At 55.4% G+C, this 22,356-nt stretch overlaps 1 protein-coding gene across 7 annotated transcripts in view; it reads left to right on the top strand.

Annotated features, from left to right (window-relative positions):
• Positions 1-21,212, top strand: part of MAPK8IP2 (mitogen-activated protein kinase 8 interacting protein 2) — a 30,035-nt gene extending 8,823 nt beyond the window's left edge. Inside the window, exons 1-12 of one of the 7 annotated variants that reach the window (XM_030914399.1) lie at positions 10,246-10,442; positions 11,340-11,445; positions 12,771-13,046; positions 13,180-13,273; positions 13,440-14,630; positions 14,945-15,020; positions 15,108-15,301; positions 15,392-15,501; positions 16,272-16,379; positions 16,535-16,605; positions 19,891-19,989; positions 20,371-21,212. In XM_030914399.1, the coding sequence (XP_030770259.1) occupies positions 10,378-10,442; positions 11,340-11,445; positions 12,771-13,046; positions 13,180-13,273; positions 13,440-14,630; positions 14,945-15,020; positions 15,108-15,301; positions 15,392-15,501; positions 16,272-16,379; positions 16,535-16,605; positions 19,891-19,989; positions 20,371-20,443 (2,463 nt within the window). In that variant the 5' untranslated portion in view covers positions 10,246-10,377 and the 3' untranslated portion in view covers positions 20,444-21,212. Of the gene's footprint in view, positions 1-10,245; positions 10,443-11,339; positions 11,446-12,770; positions 13,047-13,179; positions 13,274-13,403; positions 14,631-14,944; positions 15,021-15,107; positions 15,302-15,391; positions 15,502-16,271; positions 16,380-16,534; positions 16,606-19,890; positions 19,990-20,370 lie in introns of those variants that run through there. The other 6 variants (XM_030914398.1, XM_030914396.1, XM_030914397.1 and 3 more) reach the window with 6 other exon arrangements.
• Positions 21,213-22,356: the final 1,144 nt, after the last annotated feature.

The following is a 22,356-nucleotide window of genomic DNA, read 5'->3' as shown; positions in this document are numbered from 1 at the left end:
TATCCTCCCACCCTGGCCTCCCTGCTGGGATTACAGGCATGAGCCACCACACCTGGCTCATTTATTTTTCTTTCTTTCCAGTCTATTACTTTTAGCCTATCTTAGTGTTTATATTTAACATTTCATTTCTTGAGGTAGTTTATAGTTTGTGTCTCACTTTTTAAATACGTTCTGATAATCTTTGCCTTTCTATCTGAGTTTAGATCATTTCTATTTAATTAAATCATCGATATTATTGGGTTTAAATCTTGCTATTTGTTTTATTTGTCCCATCTTAGTTCCATTTCCACTTCTTTTCTGCTTTCTGATAGATTGGTCAAGTATGTTTTAGTATTCTGTTTTATTACCATTCTTAGCTTACTAACTGTGTCTTGTAATTTTTTAAATGTTCTTTCTAGGATTTATAATATACATGTTTAACTTGTCGTAGTCTACACTCACATAATGTTATAGCATCTCACATATAATGGAAGAGCCTCCTTACAGCAGTATGTTTTCATTTCTCCCTCCCATCCTCCGTATTGGTGTTGTTATGTTTTACATCTGCATATGTTTTAGGGCTGGGCACGGTGGCTCATACCTGTAATCCCAGCACTTTGGGAGGCCAAGGCTGGAGAATTCTTGAGCCCAGGCATTCGAGACCAGCCTAGCAACATAGTGAGAACCTGTCTGTACAAAAAAATAAAAAATTAGCCAAAAAGGGTGGTATACACCTGTAGTCCCATCTTCTTGGGAGGTGGGAGAATCACATGAGCATGGGAGGTTGGGGCTGCAGTGAGCCATGATCATGCCATTGCACTCCAGCCTGAGCAACACAGTGAGACCCTGTCTCAAAAAGAAAGAAAATATGTGCAAAACCCACGAAACTATAGAGCATAGTCAAGCAGTTTGAAAAGAACCAAATGGAAGTTCTAAAAGGAAAGTTTTAATTTAGTTCAAATTTCGTTGAATTTTAATTTCAACTAAATTAAAAACTTAGTATGCAGCTTTCACAGAAGATTTAAATAACCGAAGAGAGACTTCATGAGCTAAAAGATAAATATGAATAAAGTATACCGAATGCTGCCTGGAAAGACATAGATATGGAAAACCTGGAAGAAGGGTTAAGAGACATAAAGGCTAGAATAGGAAAATCCAACATTAGCCGAATTAGAGTGACAGAAGGAAAAGAGATGGAATGGAGCAGAGGAAATATTTGAAGAGAGAATGGCTATGAAATTTCTAAACTAATGAAAGTAATGTAATTGAGAAATTCATATAAATTTATATAATTGAGAACCTCAGGCAGAAAAAAATACAAAATAAACCCACACCTAGATATACCACATTGAAACTTCAGAACACCAAGGGCCGGGAGCAGTGGCTCACACCTGTAATCACAGCACGTTGGGAGGTTGAGGCAGGCAGATCGTGAGGTCAGGAGATCGAGACCAGCCTGGCTAACATGGTGAAACCCCGTCTCTACTAAAAATACAAAAAATAGCCTGGCGTGGTGGTGGGCGCCTGTAGTCCCAGCTACTCAGGAGGCTGAGGCAGGAGAATGTGGGAAGCGGAGCTTGCAGTGAGCTGAGATTGTGTTACTGCACTCCAGCCTGGGAGACAGTGAGACTCTGTCTAAAAAAAAAAGAAAAAGAAGAAACTTCAGAACACCAGAGACAAAAAAGTCCTAAATGCAGCTGGAGATGCATGAAAAATGACTTTCAAGGGAGTGACTGAGAGATGATGCTTTGTAACAACAAGGAAAGCCAGAGGAGGACAATGGATGAGACCTTGGAGGTGATAATGGAAACCAATGACCTGACCCAGAATTCTATATCCTGTAAAATTATCTTTCAGGAACAAGGACAAAATGAAGACATGTTCAGACAAACTGAGTTTACTAGCAAAGATTCTCATTAAAGAAATATTTAAAAGGTGTACTTCAGGCAAAAAGAAGTGGTATCGGCTGGGCGCGGTGGCTCACGCCTGTAATCCCAGCACTTTGGGAGGCGGAGGCGGGTGGATCACGAGGTCAGGAGATTGAGACCATCCTGGCTAACACGGTGAAACCCTGTCTCTACTAAAACTATAAAAAATTAGCCGGGTGTGGTGGAGGGCGCCTGTAATTCTAACCACTTGGGAGGCTGAGGCAGGAGAATGGCGTGAACCCAGGAGGCGGAGCTTGCAGTGAGCCGAGCGCCACTGCACTCCAGCCTGGGTGACAGAGTGAGACTCTGTCTCAGAAAAAAAAAAAAAAAAGGCCGGGCGCGGTAGCTCAAGCCTGTAATCCCAGCACTTTGGGAGGCCGAGACGGGCGGATCACGAGGTAAGGAGATCGAGACCATCCTGGCTAACCCGGTGAAACCCCGTCTCTACTAAAAAATACAAAAAAACTAGCCGGGCGAGGTGGCGGGCGCCTGTAGTCCCAGCTACTCGGGAGGCTGAGACAGGAGAATGGCGTAAACCCGGGACGCGGAGCTTGCAGTGAGCTAAGATCCGGCCACTGCACTCCAGCCTGAGTGACAGAGCGAGACTCCGTCTCAAAAAAAAAAAAAAAAAAAAAAAAGAAGTGGTATCACAGGATGATCTGACAAGAAAAGGGAATGAAGAATCCAGTAAGAGGTAACATTTGGGTAAATCTAAGTAAACATTGATGGTTTAAAGCAACGATAACAATTCCTATGTGTCTTGAAAAGAAAAATAATAGCCAGGCACAGCGGCTCACACCTATAATCCCAGTACTTTGGAAGGCTGAAGCAGGAGGACTGCTTGAGCCCGGGAGGTCGAGGCTGCAGTGACCCAAGATCATGCCACTGCACTCCAGCCTGGGTGACAGTGAGACTCTGTCTAAAACATCAGGAAAAAAAGGAAAAATAAAGAATATTAAAATACATAATAATAAAATTTAACTTGGGACTGGAGTAAATAGTTAAATACTTCTCTGGTCCTTGTATTGTTCAGGAAGAGGGTAAAAATATTGATTTAACTCGGCTTTGATAATTTAAGTGTGAGTGTCATAATTAACAGGATGCCTTAGACTGGATTCTTTCAGAAGGAGTAGCTGAGACCAGGATTCACATGCAAGCAGTTTGTTTGAAGCTGCAGGAAATAAGGTGGGTGGGTGAGAAAGTGAGGCAGGGGAAGGAAGAAGTGCCACCCTCCCAGCTGCCTGGTCTCTTATCCTGTGGCCTATGTAGTAAGATTGTACTTAGAACTTAGCTATTAGATCCAGAGGATAAAAACAGTTTTTGAGGCTACACGTGGTAGCTCATGCCTGTAATCCCAACACATTGGGAGGCCAAGGCAGGTGGATCACTTGAGCCCAGGAGTTGGAGACCAGCCTGGAGAACATGGTGAAACCTTGTCTCTACAAAAAAATAAAAAATTAGCCAGGCATGGTGGTGGGTGCCTGTGGTCCTAGCTACTCGGGAGGCTGAGGTGAGAGGTTTGCTTGAGCTGAGGAGGCAGAGGTTGCAGTGAGCCAAGATCACATCACTGCACTCCAGCCTGGGTGAGAGTGAGACCCTATCTCAAAAAATAAAAAAAGACCGTGTTTGTTAATCAAATTAGGTAATTATGCTGGGAGTTCCAGGATGACAAGTTTGTGGGTGTAAGAGGCCTGGGAAATCTCTGTTCAGGGTCTCCAGCAACCTGTCAGGAACTGTCCCTGTCAGGCAGAGCCCTGTCATCACCAGCTTTAGTGCATCTTCGGGAGGAATTGGGGAAATCTGAGAAGCTCTCACCAAACATCAAACATTCTCCAGCTTGATAGCTCCTGGCATACTTTGCTGGGCCTGTTCTCTTTGCACTCATCACAGTAAATGGAAAACTCTCCAAAATTTGTATGTCAGAGAGAGATTTGTCGAAGCTGCAGTGCTGTCCTCCTTGGGGCTATGACCCTGCTGCAGTGCAAAGACTTTCACGAAAGTGTATAATCCTGTTGTTTGTTCAGTTATTATAGTGTCTTTGGGCATGTACGTTATATGAAGGAGTCTAGTAAGACATTCGGATTTCAGAGATTTAAAAAATTTCCTGGCAAGGTGTGGTGGCTCACGCCTGTAATCCCAGCACTCTGGGAGGCCAAAGCAGGCGGATCACTTGAGTTCAGGAGTTCGAGATCAGCCTGGCCAAGATGGTGAAACCCCATGCCTCTGCTAAAATACAAAAATGAGTTGGGTGTGGTGGTATGCACTTGTAGTCCCAGCTACTTGGAAGGCTGAAGTGGGGAGAATGGCTTAAGCCTGGGAGGCAGAGGTTGCAGTGAACTATGATTGTACCACTGCACTCTAGCCTGCGCAACGGAGCAAAATCGTGTCTCAAAAAAAAAAAAAAAAAAAAAAAAAAATCCTGATAGTAGCAATCTATTTAAAAACTTCAACTCTGATGCATATTATAATCATATTCTGCACTGGTAGAAATCTGTTTTCTGAAAGGTATAATTATGTGTGAGATTTCTTTCTTAAACCAGAAGAAGAATTTTTTTTTTTGAGATGGAGTCTCGCTCTGTCGCACAGGCTGGAGTGCAGTGGCGTGATCTCGGCTCACTGAAAGCTCTGCCTCTTGGGTTCACGCCATTCTCCTGCCTCAGCCTCCCAAGTAGCTGGGACTACAGGCGTCCGCCACCATGCCCAGCTAATTATTTGTATTTTTAGTAGAGATGGGGTTTCACCGTGTTAGCCATTGTGGTCTTGATCTCCTGACTTCGTGATCCTCCTGCCTCGGCCTCCCAAAGTGCTGGGATTACAGGTGTTAGCCACAGCGCCTGGCCAACTGTCACTTTCTTTAAGGCATAACAGTGTTGTAAATGCCATGATTTTGAATGTGCTGTACCATCAGGTGAGAATTACCATTTTCTTTAACATAGGTTGTGCTTGTTTGCTGATGGAAATGATCCAGAAGAGAAGGACAAGCTGATGATTGAGAGGGTTGATCTCAGGCAAGAAACTTGAGTGGATGATGAGGAAAGTGTGAGGTTCAGTGGACTTGAGGTTTGCGGTGGTTTCATGACACATGGACGGGAGATTTGTAGTGGTTTTATGACACAGCTCCCAAGTTCTTTGACACTCTTCCCATGGAGGGTTAGGGTCTGTGACCCCCCTCTTGAAACTGGGTAGGCTTGCAACTGCTTTGACCAATAGGCACAGCAGCAGTGATGCTGTAGTACTCCTAAGGTTAGACCAGAAAAGGCCATGCCTTCCCAGGATCCTCACTGTGATGGGAACCAGCCATCATGTAAGAAACTCTACCCTTGGCTGGGTGCGGTGACTCATGCCTGTAGCCTGAGCACTTTGGGAGACCAAGGTGGGCAGATCACTTGAGGTCAGGAGTTCAGGACCAGTCTGGCCAACATGGTGAAAACCCGCCTCTACTAAAAATACAAAAAAAAAATGAGCTGGCATGCTGGCAGGCACCTATAATCCCAGCCTCTCGGGAGGCTGAGGTAGGAGAATCACTTGAACCAGGGAGTTGGAGGTTGCAGTGAGCCAAGATCATGCCACTGTACTCCACCCTGGGTGACAGAGTGAGACACTTGTCTCCAAAAAAAAAAAAAAAAGAAAAGAAAAGAAACTACCCTGAGACCACCATGCAGGAGAGCCCAGTGGATATGCTGGTGACAGCCACAGCAGAGCTCCCAGCTCACACTCAGCATCCACTGCCAACCTTCTAAATGAACCATCTCAGACCTTGAGCCAGGCTCACCTCCAGCTGCAACCAAACCTCAAAAGAGACCCACGCAACAACTTCTCATTGGAGTCCTTCCTGAATTTCTACCCCTAACACAAACAACTGTAAATAACAACTTAATTGTTTTAATTCACTAAATTTGAGGATAATTTGTTAGTAATAGTAATTGAAGCACATTTCTTATGGAGTTAAAAAAAGAAAAAAGGCCAGATGCAGTGGCTCACACCTGTAATCCCAGCACTTTTGTAGGCTGAGGTGAGTGTATCGCTTGAGCTCGGGAGTTTGAGAGCAGGCTGAGCAATATGATGAAACCCTGTCTCTACAAAAAATACAAACATTAGCCAGGTGTGGTGGCATACACCTCTAGTCCCAACTACTCTGAGGACTAAAGTGGGAGAATTGCTTGAATCCAGGAGGCAGAGGTTGCAGTGAGCTGAGATTGCACTACTACATTCCTGCATGGGTGACACAGCAAGACCCTGTCTCAAAAAAAAAAAAAAAAAAAAAAAGTGAATGTTGTAGTAATGATGCAAGAAAGAGACCAAGAAAAGTAGGAGGTAGTGATCAGAGACCTGGATGCATAAAAATCCAGATTCAGGAAATGGTGGCATTAGGACTTCACCATGCTGAAGGTAGAACTCTTAATTTTCATCTTTATTAAATATGTCTGTCTGCAGTTTTAACCATTGGCATATTTATTTTGTGTTTGTGATTTCTGTGAAATATGAGTACAATAAAGACTGATAGTTTGCATTTGTTTTCTAATCTCTCAGAAAGTTGTCAGAAAATGTTCTCTGACTTTTTAGAATTGCTGTGGTCAGGATTGTGGAAACTGTTGCAATTCCAACTCTCCCTTCTAAGTCCAATCAATTTTGTGCTTTGTACTGTCTGTGCCATTCATGCACCATAGAGGAAGGAAAATATTAAAATGGTCACGACACAACATCTTGATTTGTCATTGAAGGAGAAGGAGTCTGGAAGGACGCTGACAACGGATGGTGGTCAGGAAGGAAAACCCATGGTCCACAGGCCAGAGGAGGAGAGAACTTCAAGGAGGGATATTCAGCTTCCTGTGGACCCCCATTTGTTCATCCATACGATGATGCTCTGAGGAGCACAGGAGGAAGGTGTAAATTGGATAAAATGTGCATGATGTAAGGAGCATAAACTGCCTCAGGAAAGAGATGCTGCCTTTTCACTAATGTATCCCTGAGATGCACAGAGCAGCCCTGGGGGGACTGCGAGGCCATGGCCCCAGTGTGAGGAGCAGGGGAAAGGTGAGCCTCAAATGATCACCAACAAACACCAGGGCCTGTGTCTGGGGCTTACACACAGCGTGTGGTCCCCACAGCACCACTGCTCAGAGGAAGAATCCAAGATCTGGAGGGATTGTGTCATTTGCCCATGTTCAACAAGTTGGTGGCAAAATGAAGAGTGGCTCGCCTCTGTCAGACTTTAAGGCCAACGATCTTCCACCTGTGCTCTGGGGACAAGACTGAGGTCCACAGATAAAACTGGGGGTAGCATCCCCTATCTCATGGTCTTTATACTCATGGGACCTGGGAGTGACCCTCCGATAAGAGAGAGGGCAGGAAGGGGAGAGGCTTGAGGAAGGTTATGGGGGTTAGGATCTAAGATGAAATTTGAGACTGTAAGACTTCGGGTGGGATGCTGTGGCTCGCACCTGTAATCTCAGCATTCTGGGAGGCCATTGCTTGGGCTTGGGCCCAGGAGTTTAAGACCAGCCTAGGTAACATAGTGAGACCCTGTTTTTACAAAACAACACCAGCAACGACAAAAAACCAGCCAGGTATGGTAGTGTGTGCCTGTGGTCCTAGCTACTCAAGAAGGCTGAGGCAGGGGAATTCCTTGAGCCCAGGAGTGTGAGGCTACAGTGAGCTAAGGACACACCACTGCACTCCAGCCTGGGTGACAGAGTGAGACCCTGTCTCAAAAGAAAAAGATTTTAAGATTGCTGCAACTCCAGATGAAGGTAGATCCCGGAGGCACTTTGTGGGAGAGGTCACTACAGTTGAGTATCAAAGACTGTTGACAGATCAGAAGTCAAGGACTGACTGACCAGGGTATTGGATGGGTCATTTATGTGGGTGTCCAGATTCACCAGTTTGGTGAAAAGACTCGTCATCAAAAGGAAATCTGGAAAGTTAGGGTCAAACTATGAAATCTGGGAAGAGATTTGAATTTTTATGGGAAAGGCAGGGAGTAGCTAATAGGCCCAGACTCCTTGAACCTCAGAAATGGGGAGTGTTTTTAGTGCTTCTAAAATGGAAAAGACTGTTATGGCAAAGACCTGATGCCCCAGACTGGGTTAGAGACCATAAGCTCTCATTCATTCATTCATTCACATGTCTGCTAAGCACCTACTGCGTGCTGGGCACCATGCTTGGAGCCTAGGGCGTCACAGAGAGATGACAGCCTCTCTTCTCTCCAGCCAACCGAAGTCAAGAAGGCAAGCATAAACTAGTAAATGGCTTTTTTTTTTTTTTTCTTGAGATGGGGTCTTTGCCCCCCAGGCTGGAGTGCAGTGATGTGATCTCAGCTCACTGCAACCTTCGCCTCCTGGGCTCGGCCAGGTTTTTGTATTTTTGGTAGAGACATGTTTCCAGCCTGGTTTCAAACTCTTGAGCTCCAGTGAACCACCCACCTTGGCCTCCCAAAGTGCTGGGATTACAGATGTGAGCCACTGTGCCCAGCCAAGTAAATGCCATTCTTAGAAAAATACTGTAATTGGCATAAAATATAAATCGTGATGGGGCACCAAGGAGTGCAGGCTCAATCAGGCCCTGGCCACAGGCCTCTCTCTGAGCTGGAATGGCAATACCTCCCTTCCCGACTTGCATGAGCTCCTTCTGCCATGTACTTTCTGATGTTTGTCACTCAAGTGCCTCATCTTTTCCTAAGGAATAATTTCCAGGCCAGGCGTGGTGGCTCACACCTGTAATCCCAGCACTTTGGGAGGCCAAGGAGGGTGGATCACCTGAAGTCAGGAGTTTGGGACCAGCCTGGCCAACATGGTGAAAACCCATCTCTACTGAAAACACAAAAATTAGGCGGATGTGGTGGTGATTGCCTGTAATCCCAGCTACTCGGGAGGCTGAGGCATGAGAATCGCTTGAACCTGGGAGGCAGAGTTTACAGTGAGTTGAGATCATGCCACTGCACTCCAGCCTGGGCGGCAGAGCAAGTTCTGTCTCAAAAAAAAAAAAAAAAAAAAAAAAGAATTTTCCACAGAACTAAGACATAAATCTTAGGGCACATAACTTTTATCAAAGGGGAAAAGGGATTGCACTCTTGTTGAAACTCCAGCCTCCTTCTTTAGCCAATATTTAGCCAGGTGCTGTGGTTCACACCTGTAATCCCAGCACTTTGGGAGGCTGAGGCCAGAGGATAGCTGAGCCCAGGAGCTCAAGACCAACCTGGGCAATACAGAGAGCCGGTCTCGGTCTCTCTCTCTCTCATTTATTTATTTATTTGAGTCAAAGTCTTGCTCTTGTCACCAGGCTGGAGTGCAGTGGCGCAATCTTGTCTCACTGCAACCTCCGCCTCCCAGGTTCAAATGATTCTCCTGCCTAAGCCTCCCAAGTCGCTGGGACTACAGGCACGCACCACCATGCCTGGCTAATTCTTTTGTATTTTTAGTAGAGATGGGGTTTCCCCATGTTGGCCAGGATGGTCTGGATCTCTTGACGTCGTGATCCACCCGCCTCGGCCTCCCAAAGTGGTGGGATTACAGGCATGAGCCACCGCGCCCGGTCACCGGTCTCTATTTTAGAAAGAAAAAAAGTGTTCTGCCGTCTCCCTAGTTCTGCGCCCTCGACCCTGATCTCCCGCCTCCTCCCACAGCCACCCTCTTGAGCTCAGCTTCAACCATGGCCCTCCCCACAGGGCTCCATCCCAAGCCAGGGCGGGTAAGCTCCCTACACAGGGCCCAGCAACACGGTGCCCAAGAAAAAGTGTTTCCAATGGGACGCACATCGCCTCTGTGGGTGCTAACTTCTCCCGTGCCTGTCGGTACCTCTGTCCGGCTGTGCAGTCCCTACTGAGTGCTCAAAGTCCACTTTTAACCCCGGCCAGCATCCTCTGAGTACCGTGTACTCGATGCTGAATCCAGCCCTGCTGGGCGACCCTTGTGCAGACGTCCCTGTGCAGCCCGGTCAGCACCCCGTGGGGACAGCTCCGATCAGCACCCGACCGCGGACAGCGCCTCCCGCCTCGCCCGCCACCCAGCTCAGGGCCGCACCCGGGTTAGGGTTCCTGGGGGGATCCCTGGGGGCGGCGGCGCAGCTCCTGGGGCCGCTCCGGCCTCTCCCCAGAGGGAACAGCCCACGGTGCATCCGAGGCCCGCGGACCCCGGCGCTGCCTCTCCGGCCTCCCGCCCCGCGCGGGTCCTCCAGGGCGGGGCCCGACGCCCGCCCGCCCCTCCCCGTGAAAAATCCTCCTCGCACGCCCGGTCCTTCCCCTGCCAGCGCCCGGCAGTGAAGCCGCCGCCTCTCCTCCAACCAGCGTCCGCGGCCGCGTCCCTCCCCCGCCTCCCCCGCCGCCCTCCCCGCGCCGCCGCGCAGTCCGGGCGAGGTGCGCGGGGCGGGCGCCGCAGGGCGTGTCACGAGGTGAGCGGGGCGGGCCGAGCGCGGGCGCGGGGCGCGGCGAGGCTCCCGCACCCCCCGCCGCAGTCGCGGGCCTCTCCCGGAGAAGATGGCGGATCGCGCGGAGATGTTTTCTCTCTCCACCTTCCACTCGCTGTCGCCGCCGGGCTGCAGGTACCCCTCGGCGCCCGGGCTGGGCGGGCCCTCCGCTCCCTGCGCGCCCCCGACCCCGACCCGGCCCGGACCCCCGTCCCCGCCGCCCAGCCCCGCCGCCGGCGCGGACCCGGCCCCAGCCCCCTGCGGTCCTTGAGCCTCGGCTCGGGCGCCCCACCCCCACCCCGCTCCCATTCCCTCCATCTGCACCGCGCGTCCCCAGCCTCCGTGACCCCGGACCCGCCGGGATTCTGAGCCGCGCCCGGCCTGGACTGCTGACCTGTCAAGGGTGGAGGCCCTGGGCCGACCCTCTGCGGGGGAGGATGCGGGCGGGATGCGGGCACACCCTCCCAGCGCGGCGTGTCCCGGTGGCCTTGGCCTCTTTCGGTGGCCGCCAGACCCGGCCGATAGGGCCAGGCCGGGAGAGAGGGGAAATCAAGCCCGGGGCCCTGCGGGAAGGGACTGGGGTGGGGAGGACGCTGGGCCTCTGGGTTTAGGCCTCACTCCGCCGGAGAGGGGGAGACGAACAGGCCAGACTCTCCTCCCAGAGCAGGCGCGACCCCTCCCCATCTGCCGCTGCCGCTGTTGCAACCCCCCTCCCGTGCTCTGCAAGACCCTGACCCCAGGGGCCTGGAGCTGCGAGTGGAGGGAGGAGAGGCTGCTGGCTCTCCAGGGAGGCGGGGTGGGAGGGGTGGGGGCAGGGTTGGCTCCTCCAGGCAGGCCTGGCTCAGATGGGGGAGGGGATCCACAGGAGAGCAGAGCTTGGGGGTCAAGATGACGGCAGGATGTGTTCCGGGAGCTGGGGGTTGTGGAGACCACGGGGCGTAGGAGCTGAGGCCACTCTCTGCCCCTCCTCAGGGCCAGTTCCCAGGCAGAGTCCAGGGTTGGTAGCTCTCTGACCCTGGGTCTCCTTTCCAGGCCTCCCCAGGACATAAGCCTGGAAGAATTTGACGACGAAGATCTGTCTGAGATCACTGATGACTGTGGCCTGGGCCTCAGCTACGACTCAGACCACTGTGAGAAGGTGGGGGAAGAGTTGGGGGCACAGATCCAGCTCAAGGGAGGGACTCATTGGGCTCTTCTTAGCATTCACTTGGGGTTTTAGGGTGGGTGTGAGCTCAGCCTTGAACCGGGGACTCCTCTGATGGCTCCTCCCCACTTAACCCTTGAGGTTTCCTTGGTATCAACCCTCTCTTATTCCAACACATTGCAGGTCTCCATGCGAGGCCTTCCCCAGCATTCTCCCCGGCCCCATCAGTGGCCAGACCGGGGCAGGGAGGTGCTCTTTTGCTTTGGGTGCCCTCTGTCCTCAGATCACTCCCAGAAAGATCTAACCCCTGGCAGCTGCCATCACAACCTTGTCTCATCCGCAGCCCTGTGCTCTCATCTGCAGCTCCCATCTGTCTCTCTCATGTCTCCCCCCGCTGAAGTCGTTTCTCCCCCATCTCTTGCTTCTCCTTCTCCCTATCTCCACATTTCTGCTTTCATTTATTGAAGAACAGTTCTGAGCAACTGCCATGTGGCAAGTACTGGGGGCTTCTGGGTGCTGGGAGTGGAACAGGATAGCTGCCCTCCGGAGCTGCAACTTAGTAGAGGAGAAAGACTTGTAAGGGACAATGGCTGCCCACGTGTCAAGGGCTGCATTCCAACAGAGACATAAGTTCCACTAGGGGGAAGGGAACCCAATCCACACTGAAGGAATCAGGGAGAATTTCCAGAGGAAATGTCAACCATGCCCTGAGGTTAGCAGAGCCAGGCAGATGGGGTAGGTAGGAGGGAATGGAGGAGAGGAAGTGCCAGCATGGGGATTAACTGTGCCAATGGCCCTGGGGTTGGTGCAAAGTTGGTGAATCCTCAGAGTGCAGGCTGTCTCTCCGTTTATGCGTTTGTTTGATATTTACTGAACATCCGCTGAGCCCCAGGTCTTGTTCTTTGGGGTGGGTACAACAGTACACAACATGGATGTGACCCTGCTCTGGTGGGGCTTGCAACAGACCAAAAACCATGTCTAGTAACTGTAAGCTGTGTTAAAATGCTGTGAAGGGAACACAGTGCTGGTGTCAAATGTGATGGGGTTCTGCAGTGAGATGAGTCTAAAAGCGGGGCTGGGGCTGCTCTGAGAATCCCTGTCATTCAGCTGTAGAGTTTTTTGGGCCCTTCCCAAGAACTGGAGTGATCCCAATGTGTCTTAAGCAGATTTTAAAAACACCACCCTGTAGATGGAGGGGCAGAGTGAGCTGGAAGGGGCTCTCCTTTGACTGATGCACGCAGATTTCCCTTCTCCTGCACCTGGGCCGCGGGCTACTGCTGCTCTCTGGCCCAGCCCTGCTATCTCCCTCCCTCCTGCAGGACAGCCTCTCCCTGGGGCGCTCGGAGCAGCCGCACCCCATCTGCTCCTTCCAGGATGACTTCCAGGAGTTTGAGATGATCGATGACAATGAAGAGGAGGACGATGAGGATGAAGAAGAGGAGGAGGAGGAGGAGGAGGGAGATGAGGAAGGCCAGGAGGGAGGAGACCCTGGCTCAGAGGCACCTGCCCCCGGTCCCCTTATCCCCTCCCCTTCTCTGGAGGAGCCCCATAAGCACCGGCCCACCACCCTCCGTCTGACCACACTGGGGGCCCAGGTGAGTGCCCCGACCCACAGCTACTTGGAGCTGAGCCTGGATTCATAGCATCTGGGACTCTGCAGCCAGCCCTGCTCACCCCCTGGGACCTGGAGGCCCTCCTCAGGACGGCCATCATGTATCTCCACCCCAGGACTCCCTGAACAACAACGGAGGCTTTGACCTGGTGCCTCCGGCCTCCTGGCAAGAGACAGCGCTGTGCTCACCCGCCCCGGAGGCCCTCAGAGGTGAGGGGTGGTGGGCCCGCGGGTCACGGTGAAGTGGGGGGGGGGGGGGGGGGGAGGGGAGAGAGGATGGGCTGGCTGCTGGAAGAGGCCTGGATGGTGCAGAGAGGGTGACCCCCACCTCCCTGCCCAGCAGAGCTCCCGGGCCCACTCCCTCCCACGGACACAGGGCCCGGCGGGACGCAGTCGCCAGTGCGCCTGGGTTGCGACTGCGAAGGGAACCGGCCTGCGGAACCCCCGGCGCCAGGGGGAACTTCGCCCTCCTCAGATCCCGGCATCGAGGCTGACCTGAGAAGCCGCTCGAGCGGGGGCCGCGGGGGACGTCGCAGCAGCCAGGAGCTGTCCTCGCCCGGCTCCGACTCAGAGGACGCGGGCGGCGCGCGCCTAGGGCGCATGATCTCGTCCATCTCGGAGACGGAGCTGGAGCTGAGCAGCGACGGCGGAAGCAGCAGCAGCGGCCGCTCCTCGCACCTCACCAACTCCATCGAGGAGGCCTCGTCGCCCGCCTCAGAGCCGGAGCCCCCGCGCGAACCCCCGCGCCGCCCCGCCTTCCTGCCCGTGGGTCCCGACGACACCAACAGCGAGTACGAGTCAGGGTCGGAGTCGGAGCCGGACCTCAGCGAGGACGCGGACTCGCCCTGGCTGCTCAGCAACCTGGTGAGCCGCATGATCTCCGAGGGCTCCTCGCCCATCCGCTGCCCCGGCCAGTGCCTGTCTCCTGCGCCGCGCCCGCCCGGGGAGCCCGTCACGCCGGCCGGCGGGGCTGCCCAGGACTCCCAGGACCCCGAGGCGGCCGCGGGGCCCGGCGACGTGGAGCTGGTGGACATGGAGACGCTGTGCGCGCCGCCGCCGCCCGCGCCCGCCGCGCCTCGACCCGGCCCCGCGCAGCCCGGGCCCTGTCTGTTCCTCAGCAACCCCACGCGTGACACCATCACGCCGCTGTGGGCCGCGCCCGGCCGCGCTGCCCGCCCGGGCCGAGCCTGCTCCGCCGCCTGCTCTGAGGAGGAGGACGAAGAGGACGACGAGGAAGAGGAGGATGCCGAGGACAGTGCGGGGCCCCCCGGGGTCAGGGGCACGGGCCCCTCAGCGCCGCGGGACGCCTCGCTGGTGTATGATGCGGTCAAGTACACGCTGGTGGTGGACGAGCACACGCAGCTGGAGCTGGTGAGCCTGCGGCGCTGCGCCGGGCTGGGCCACGACAGCGAAGAGGACAGCGGCGGGGAGGCCAGCGAGGAGGAGATGGGCGCGGCGCTGCTAGGCGGTGGTCAGGTCCCGGGGGACACCTCGCCGGACAGCCCTGACCTCACTTTCTCCAAGAAGTTCCTCAATGTCTTCGTCAACAGCACATCTCGGTCCTCCAGTGAGTGAGAGGCAGGGAAAAGGGGGGTGGCCCAGAGGAACATGTGGACTTCTTGACCCCAGTCCCAGGGTCCCCCACAGTGCCCGAGGCCACCTGAGGGTCTGGCCATGGTCAGGGCTGGGCGCCCTCTCCCATCCAGGTCATGGCATGAGGTGGCCTGCTCTGCCTCAGCCCCTTCCTGCTCCCAGGACACCCACACCGGACTGCAGAGGGGACTTGACCTCTGCCCAAGGCCAGGCCTCTAAACATTCCTTCCCCTACTCTGCCTCTCTGTCTCCCTGTCTTCCCCACCTCTGTCCCGTCTGGTCTCCCAGGCACCGAGTCTTTTGGCCTTTTCTCCTGTCTGGTCAACGGTGAGGAGCGAGAGCAGACCCACAGGGCTGTGTTCAGGTACAGCCTCCCTCCTTGCCTGCGGTGGCCCTAGCCTCAGTCCATGCCATCAATGGACACGACCCTCAATCCCGCCCCCCTCCCCAGTGACCTCTCCCCCAACGGCAGGTTCATCCCACGGCATCCAGACGAACTGGAGCTGGACGTGGATGACCCTGTGTTGGTGGAGGCCGAGGAGGATGACTTCTGGTTCCGTGGCTTCAACATGCGTACGGGGGAGCGCGGTGTGTTCCCTGCCTTCTACGCCCATGCGGTTCCCGGCCCTGCCAAGGACCTGCTAGGTGAGGTCCCAACCCCGAGGGGTGGCGTGTCACCCCAGATCCTCCCCTAGGCCCCTGCCTGACCTGGGCCCTCTATGCCCCCCTCCCCAGGGAGCAAGCGGAGTCCCTGCTGGGTGGAGCGCTTTGATGTGCAGTTCCTGGGCTCTGTGGAGGTGCCCTGCCACCAGGGCAATGGCATCCTGTGTGCTGCCATGCAGAAGGTCAGTGTGGAGGCTGGGCAAGTGCAAGCTGAGGGTTTGCATGGTGGCCCCACCAGCACTGCAGGCTGGCACAGGGCCTTGAGGCTCCAAGGCGTCTGATTTCCTCCAGGGAGGGTGTGGGGGATGCTGCAGGGGTAGCTCTGTATGGGCACCCCAGGCCCTGGTTCAGAGACCTGAGTAGGTGAGTCTAGGGCAGAGCTCAGCAGCTGTCCCTCATCACTTCTGGGTTTCTGGGCCACAGACCTTCCAGTTGGCCCCGAGTGCCATCAGCCCTTCCTCTTCCTGTCTGGAATCAAGACCAGCCCTCACAGCCCCTTCCCTGGGAGCCGTCTACTCATCCACTCACTCAGTGGACCTTTAGTGCGCGCCTGCCCATGCACCAGTACTGAGACTGAGGCTGGGGGCCAGTAGGGAGCAGGGCAGAGCAGCCCTGCCTCTGAGAGCTCCCTCGAGCTTGTAGGGCCAGGCAGTGAAGAGGCCAGGGTGGGTGGGGTCTGTGTTCCTGGCTCCTGAGCCAAGAGCAGCACCCTGCCTGGAGGAGCAGAAGGAAGATGAAGCAAGCTGACTGCAGAGAGGTGACTGCTTCCCCTGAGCCTGAGGAGTGGCCAAGACCACTCCCCTATGTCTTCCAGAGTTGCATCTCAGGAGTCCTCAGCATGCATGTCCTCAAACATAAGCTAAAAGGAGCAGAGGCGTACGTAGTCCCACCAAGGGGAAGGAAAGATGCCCTTGTGGGCCCCTCAAGACCCTCTTCTCCCCCAACTTCTTAGATTGCCACTGCCCGGAAACTGACTGTCCACCTGCGCCCTCCTGCCTCCTGTGACCTCGAAATCTCTCTTCGGGGGGTCAAGCTGAGTCTGAGCGGAGGAGGGCCCGAGGTGGGGGTTTGGGGGACTGGGGACAGGGGACGGGGGGGTAGGGTTAAGCCTCGGAGTCAGACGGGGCCAGGCTGGCAGGGGTGTCCGGCAGGCGGGAGGCAGGGGTGGCCCCAGGCCTCCTCTAACACGGGGGCTCCTGCCCACCTCTGCTGTAGTTCCAGCGCTGCAGCCATTTCTTCCAGATGAAGAACATCTCCTTTTGCGGCTGCCACCCCCGAAACAGCTGGTAAGATTCTGACCATCCCCGAGTCGCCTAACCGCCCCCCTGAGTCCCCACAAACCCGCAACTCCCCGAGTCCCCTAACCGTCCCCGAGTCCCCCAACCACCCCATAAACGCTGAGAGTCCAACCGCCCCCCAAGTCCCCACAAACCCACAACTCTCTGAGTCCCCCAACCATCCCCACAAACCCTGAGAGTCCAACCACCCCCGGGGTCCCCACAAACCCTGAGAGCTGCCTAACCATCCCCCAAGTCCCCACAGACCCTGAGGGCCGCTCGTGCCCAACCCTGAGAGCTCCACCTGCACCCACTTGGCTCTGAGCTGAGTGTGCAGTGACGCCCGCTCTGAGCTGGACTCAGGAGGCGCAGGTCAGACAGGCTTGCATCTGGTCTGGGTGGAGAGAGGCACACGGGCGAAGGATGTAAGAAGCCTGTGTGGGTGTGGAGGATGCCCGAGTGGGCCCTGGGGAGCAGACCCTCAGAGGTGGGCAAGTCCTCCTGGGGCTCAGGATGGTTAGCCTGGAAAGACAGCAGGTGACAGGGGTGGGGAAGTGAATCTTCCTGGTGGGGTCCAGCTGAGCCAAGGGTGTGGGATGCACTGGTCGGGGGCTATGGGCTCTGGGGCCTGCGTGTAAGGGGAGCAGCTAGAAATGTCGGTGGAGACCTGGACCCTTTTGATTACGCCAAGGAGCTGTACTTAATCCTGCTGGTAATGAGGCCATAGAAGGCTCCTAATGGCAGGATGTGACACACTCAGGTTGACATGCTGGCTCTGGCCACTGTGCCGACTGCATTGACAGGTGCTGCTGGTAGGGGACCTGGTGGAGCCTGAGGTTATACAGGTGCCGTGTCCTGAGACCAAGTGTGCAGATGCAAGAGGCGTTGAAGAGGTAGTATAGGTTGACCGGCTGTAGAGGCTGACCTGGAAGAGACCAGGGTGACGTATCCTGGGGGATGGTTGTACTGTAGCCCACACACCAAGAGGGGATACAGGATGAATCACAAACACAGTGAGACTGAAGTGGCCGTCGGTCCCATGGGTCTGGAGCTTAGGAGGGAGACCTGGAGGGAAGATACTAGGTCAGGGCAGGTAGATCACTGAGACGAGAGGGGAATGGCCAAGCAGGGTGCTGACACAGGAGCAGCGGGCCAAGGGGGGCTGCCGGCTTCCCTCCAGGCATAGGCCCCTGCCCTCTGTATCCCAGCACCCTAGAGGAAGGAGATCAGGGAGGAACCAGAAAGGCAGAGCCAGCCAGAGGCTGGAAAGGACTTGGGGGGAGTTGGAGGAAGCAGGCTTACAGGCAGGCAGGACGCAGCAGGGCACGGTGCTGCCAGGACTGAGGTGTGGGACAGACATCAGTGTGTCTTGGTGGCCTTGTGGACTCTCCCTGTGGTCGAGAGTGAGGGTGCTGCCTGCTGGAAGATGCGGAGCCCTTTTGTGTCGTTCCCGCCAAGTGCAGAAATGGTCTGATGGAATCCACGCAGAGATGCTGCTCAGTGGGGTGGAGAGGTGGCAGTGTGCAGGGGCGCAGACCAGACAGCGGGGCCAGCTCTGGGATGGAGAGGTGGGACGGCGTGCAGGGGCGCAGACCAGACAGCGGGGCCAGCTCTGGGGTGGAGAGGTGGGACGGCGTGCAGGGGCGCAGACCAGACAGCGGGGCCAGCTCTGGGGTGGAGAGGTGGGACGGCGTGCAGGGGCGCAGACCAGACAGCGGGGCCAGCTCTGGGGTGGAGAGGTGGGACGGCGTGCAGGGGCGCAGACCAGACAGCGGGGCCAGCTCTGCGGTGGAGAGGTGGGACGGCGTGCAGGGGCGCAGACCAGACAGCGGGGCCAGCTCTGGGGTGGAGAGGTGGGATGGCGTGCAGGGGCGCAGACCAGACAGCGGGGCCAGCTCTGGGGCTACCAGGACAGCAGACACTGCCAGGAGAGCAAGAATGACCCAAATTTCTCGTCAGAAGGAAACTGGGTGAAGCTCAGGCCTCAGGCTGGACATGGCTCCAGCTAGAATTCTATGAGGGGAAATTGGTCAGTCGAGTTTGGGGATTGGGGTCAAGATGTGGTGTGGAAGTGGGAGGAGGCAAAGGAGCTGCTGCCCTGGCCCAAAACTTCCTAATATTTGTCACCCCAGAACCCCCGGCCCCGATCCCTCGCCATGAGAAGGCACGGAGGAAACTGTGAAGTGAACGGTGAACTCCTTTCGTCTTGGGGCTGGTGGTAGGTCAGGAGTACGTGGGGTGTGCTGTGTTGGGATCAGGCAGGCATTAGGATGTCTGGTGTTGGGATCACAGACTGTAGCCTTTTCTCCCAGGGCTGCCCAGCCTGGCTGTGTGTCCTGGGCAAGCTCCCGAACCTCTGTGCCTAGCTCTCCATCAGGGCCCTACCTCAGAGGGCTGTTAGGAGACTTCTGTGAGTTAATTGAAAGGGCTGAGGATGGTGCCTGAGTAATGCAGGAAGCCAGGTCTGCGGGTCAGTGCTTGTTACCATGATGACTTGAATGCGGCATTTGAGGCCGGCCCTGTGCTCTGTCTGTGGACAGCATGCACACACTGTCCTGGCAACCAGACCATCGTGTCGCTTCCCATCTGGTGGAATCACAAAGCCCCAAAGCCGTGGGGGAATGGATGGGTCGGCCAGTTTCAGGGGTGGGGGTGGGGTAGCGTCCTGCTGCAGAACTCTGACTGCCTTTCCCTCTGGACGATGATTTTTGATTTTTGCTAATGTCTGGGATGAGAAGACAGCACACATGGAGGAGCTGGGCAGTGACTCCATGAGTGAGGCCCTGCAAGGAGCTGCTTTACAGTGGGAGCGAGGGATAGACCAGAAGAGGGTTTTACAGACCAGGGGTAACGTCCAGCCCCACCTCGGAGCTGGGCAAGGGGCTGTCAGTCTGCAAGGCCCACAGGAGGAGGCCTGAGATGGCAGGAGACATGGTGGTCTCCAGCGGCTGGGCAGAGGCCTTGCTCTGTGGTCCTGGGGCAGGCCCTGAATAGGGCCACAGAGGGCGGCAGCGCCAGCTCAGAGAAGGGAGCTGTGTCCTCAGCGTGGGCCGGATGCCCCTGGTCACCACGGAGTTAACTCAGAGCATGAACTATTGGTAGGTGCCCAGCCCTGTGCTTGGGTTAAAACCAAAAAAAGACAACTTCAGATCTTGAAATTGTGCGACCCCCACCCTCCTGTCCCCTACCCTCTCCCCAAGCCTTTTGTTCCTGCCTCTTCTCTCTACATCATTTTTGGGGTGGCTAAGGCTGGGCCGGGGCTCTGACATGCCCTCCACACTGACTTTCCCACAGCTATTTTGGCTTCATCACCAAACACCCCCTGCTGAGCCGCTTCGCCTGCCATGTCTTTGTCTCCCAGGAGTCCATGAGGCCGGTGGCGCAGAGCGTGGGGTGAGTGAGGCCCCAGGGTGTGGGTGGGGACACAGAACGGGTGCGGAGGTGAGCAGGTGGGGACAGGAGCCTGGCAGGGGAGGTCTGGGGAAGGAGAACCGGATATGCTGTGTAGAGAGGGTGGTGGTGGGTGATGATTTGGGGTCCTGGGCATGGGGTGAGGACAGGCACAGACACATGGCCCAGGCACTCTGGCAGGGGTAGAATTGCTGGGGCAGGAGAGCTGAGGGTCACACTTGGGAGTTACGTGGCCATGCCTAGGTGGGGGGTTGTAGATGGCTGCAGAGGGAGGAAGGAGGGATAGCTCAGAGGCACTGTGGAAGGCGGTTTGGGGGTTGAGGACCGGCCCTGAGTGGCTGGTGGAGGACCATCTTCCCCCAGCCGCGCCTTCCTGGAGTACTACCAGGAGCACCTGGCGTACGCCTGCCCCACGGAGGACATCTACCTGGAATAGCCCGCCCACCGCTCTCTGGCCGTCTGCTCCAGGCACAGCTGGGGCTGAGGATGTCTCAAGAGGCCACCATGGCTTTGGCAAGGACTGGATTGGGGGGACATGGGACGTTACGCTTGTGGGGGTCTGCGGGCTGGGAGCTCTCATCCTCGGTCCCCAGGGCACAGCTGTGGGGGCTGTGGGGGAGTGGGGCCCCCGTGCCCCCGCTTTTCCTCAGATCCGTTCTTTCTCTGTGTTGTCCTCCTCCATCCCTCCCCAGCCTCCCTTTTCTCTCTCCTGGTGTCTCTGCCCCTCTCTGTGCCTGCAAACCTTATCCTCTAGTCTTCACTTTGGGGTCAGAACTTTGGGGGTGTGGAGGAGGCGCGGCTCTGGGGTCGGGTAATGCCGGCTTCCAAGTGATGCCCTCCTGCCACTCCCCTGCAATTTATAAGGGAATTTTAATTTTTATAGTGAATCTCAAGGGATCGTCCCATCCTTGACCACAGGGACAAGAGGGGCCCCCTCGCCCCAGCCCCACCCCACATGGAGCTCAGGGGGAAGCAGGGAAGGGTTCCCAAAAGAGCCCTGCGGAGGCTAGGAGTGGTTCTTGATGCTCACCTGAAGCCCCCAGACGCTGCTAGGAGGAGGGGGCCCCTCCTGGGCCCCCAATACTCCTCCGCTTGCCGCTGCTAGCGCACCCCTGCAGTCCAGCGTGCATCTGCCCCACGCACGCCCCGTGCTGTGTTCCTGGGCCCTGCCCAAGGCCTCAATAAACTCTCTGCTTGGTGTGACACTGGCTGTTTCTAAGGGGTGCCGAGACATGGGCCAGGCTCCCAGGGGCTGCCCATGGTGTTGGGGGGTCGTGGGAATCTCACCCTTTTAGTTCTTTCCAAAATTGTGCTGGGGGTCCCTGCAGTGCTGCTCTGGGGCCTCATCTGATGTGCCGTATCTAGAAGCACCCTTGGGAATTCTCCCCAAATACACTTGACTGGCCACAGAGGAAGCCGAGGCTGTGCAATGGGGTGTCCTTTCCATGTGCACAGACTGGGGGCCAGCACGGCTTAGGTCAGTGTGTAGTGGGGGCACAAACTCCTTGAAGAACAATCTGGCCGGGCGCCGTGGCTCACACCTGTAATCCCAACATTTTGGGAGGCCAAGGCGGGCGGATCACCTGAGGTCAGGAGTTTGAAACCAGCTTGGCCAACATGGTGAAACCCCATCTCTACAAAAAAGACAAAAATTAGCCAGGCGTCCTGGTGCACACCTGTAATCCCAGCTACTCAGGAGGCTAAGGCACGAGAATCTCTTGAACTTGGGAGGCGGAGGTTGCAGCGAGCCGAGATCGCACCACTGCACTCCAGCCTGGGCAACAGAGGGAGACTCTGTCTCAGAAAAAGAAAAAGAAAAACAATCTACTTAGATCTTAAAGTTGATATTTTAAAAATTCTCCAGAGAAAGCCAGAAGAAAATAGGTGACTTTCACCATGTGCTTAGATGATTGTAGATGCCCAGCGAGGTTCCCTCCCAGGCCCTCCTGGGTGAGCCCACCTCCCAGGCAGGGGTCAGCATGGCCTGGATCCCTCTGAGCACAGGATTCGTGCAACACCAGGAAGAGAACAGTCGAAGGTTCCTCAGTGAGCTAAGGGAAGTATACACAAACTTACTACATAAACATTAAAAAGTGCTGTCTGTAAAAAACACGTGTCTACAGAGCCAGCAAGCAGAGAAATAGCTGCCCAGTGTTAGGAAGTGCATCGTGATCCAGAAGTTTAGCCCGTGTGCAGCGCAGACCTGAGGCCCCAGAGAGATGGAGGACGCAGACCAGTGGCACGACAGAAACGCAGAACGTTTATGAGAAAACCTTCCTACTAATTAAAGCTGTAAAGAGGCAGATAGCCGCACTGGGTGTGTACGTTTGAAACTTGTACCCCCTGTGC

This window comes from Rhinopithecus roxellana, chromosome 13, assembly GCF_007565055.1.
Source record: "Rhinopithecus roxellana isolate Shanxi Qingling chromosome 13, ASM756505v1, whole genome shotgun sequence".
NCBI classification, from domain to species: domain Eukaryota; kingdom Metazoa; phylum Chordata; class Mammalia; order Primates; family Cercopithecidae; genus Rhinopithecus; species Rhinopithecus roxellana.
The sequence above is the reverse complement of the archived record's forward strand: the minus strand, read 5'-3'. Positions and strand labels throughout refer to the sequence as shown.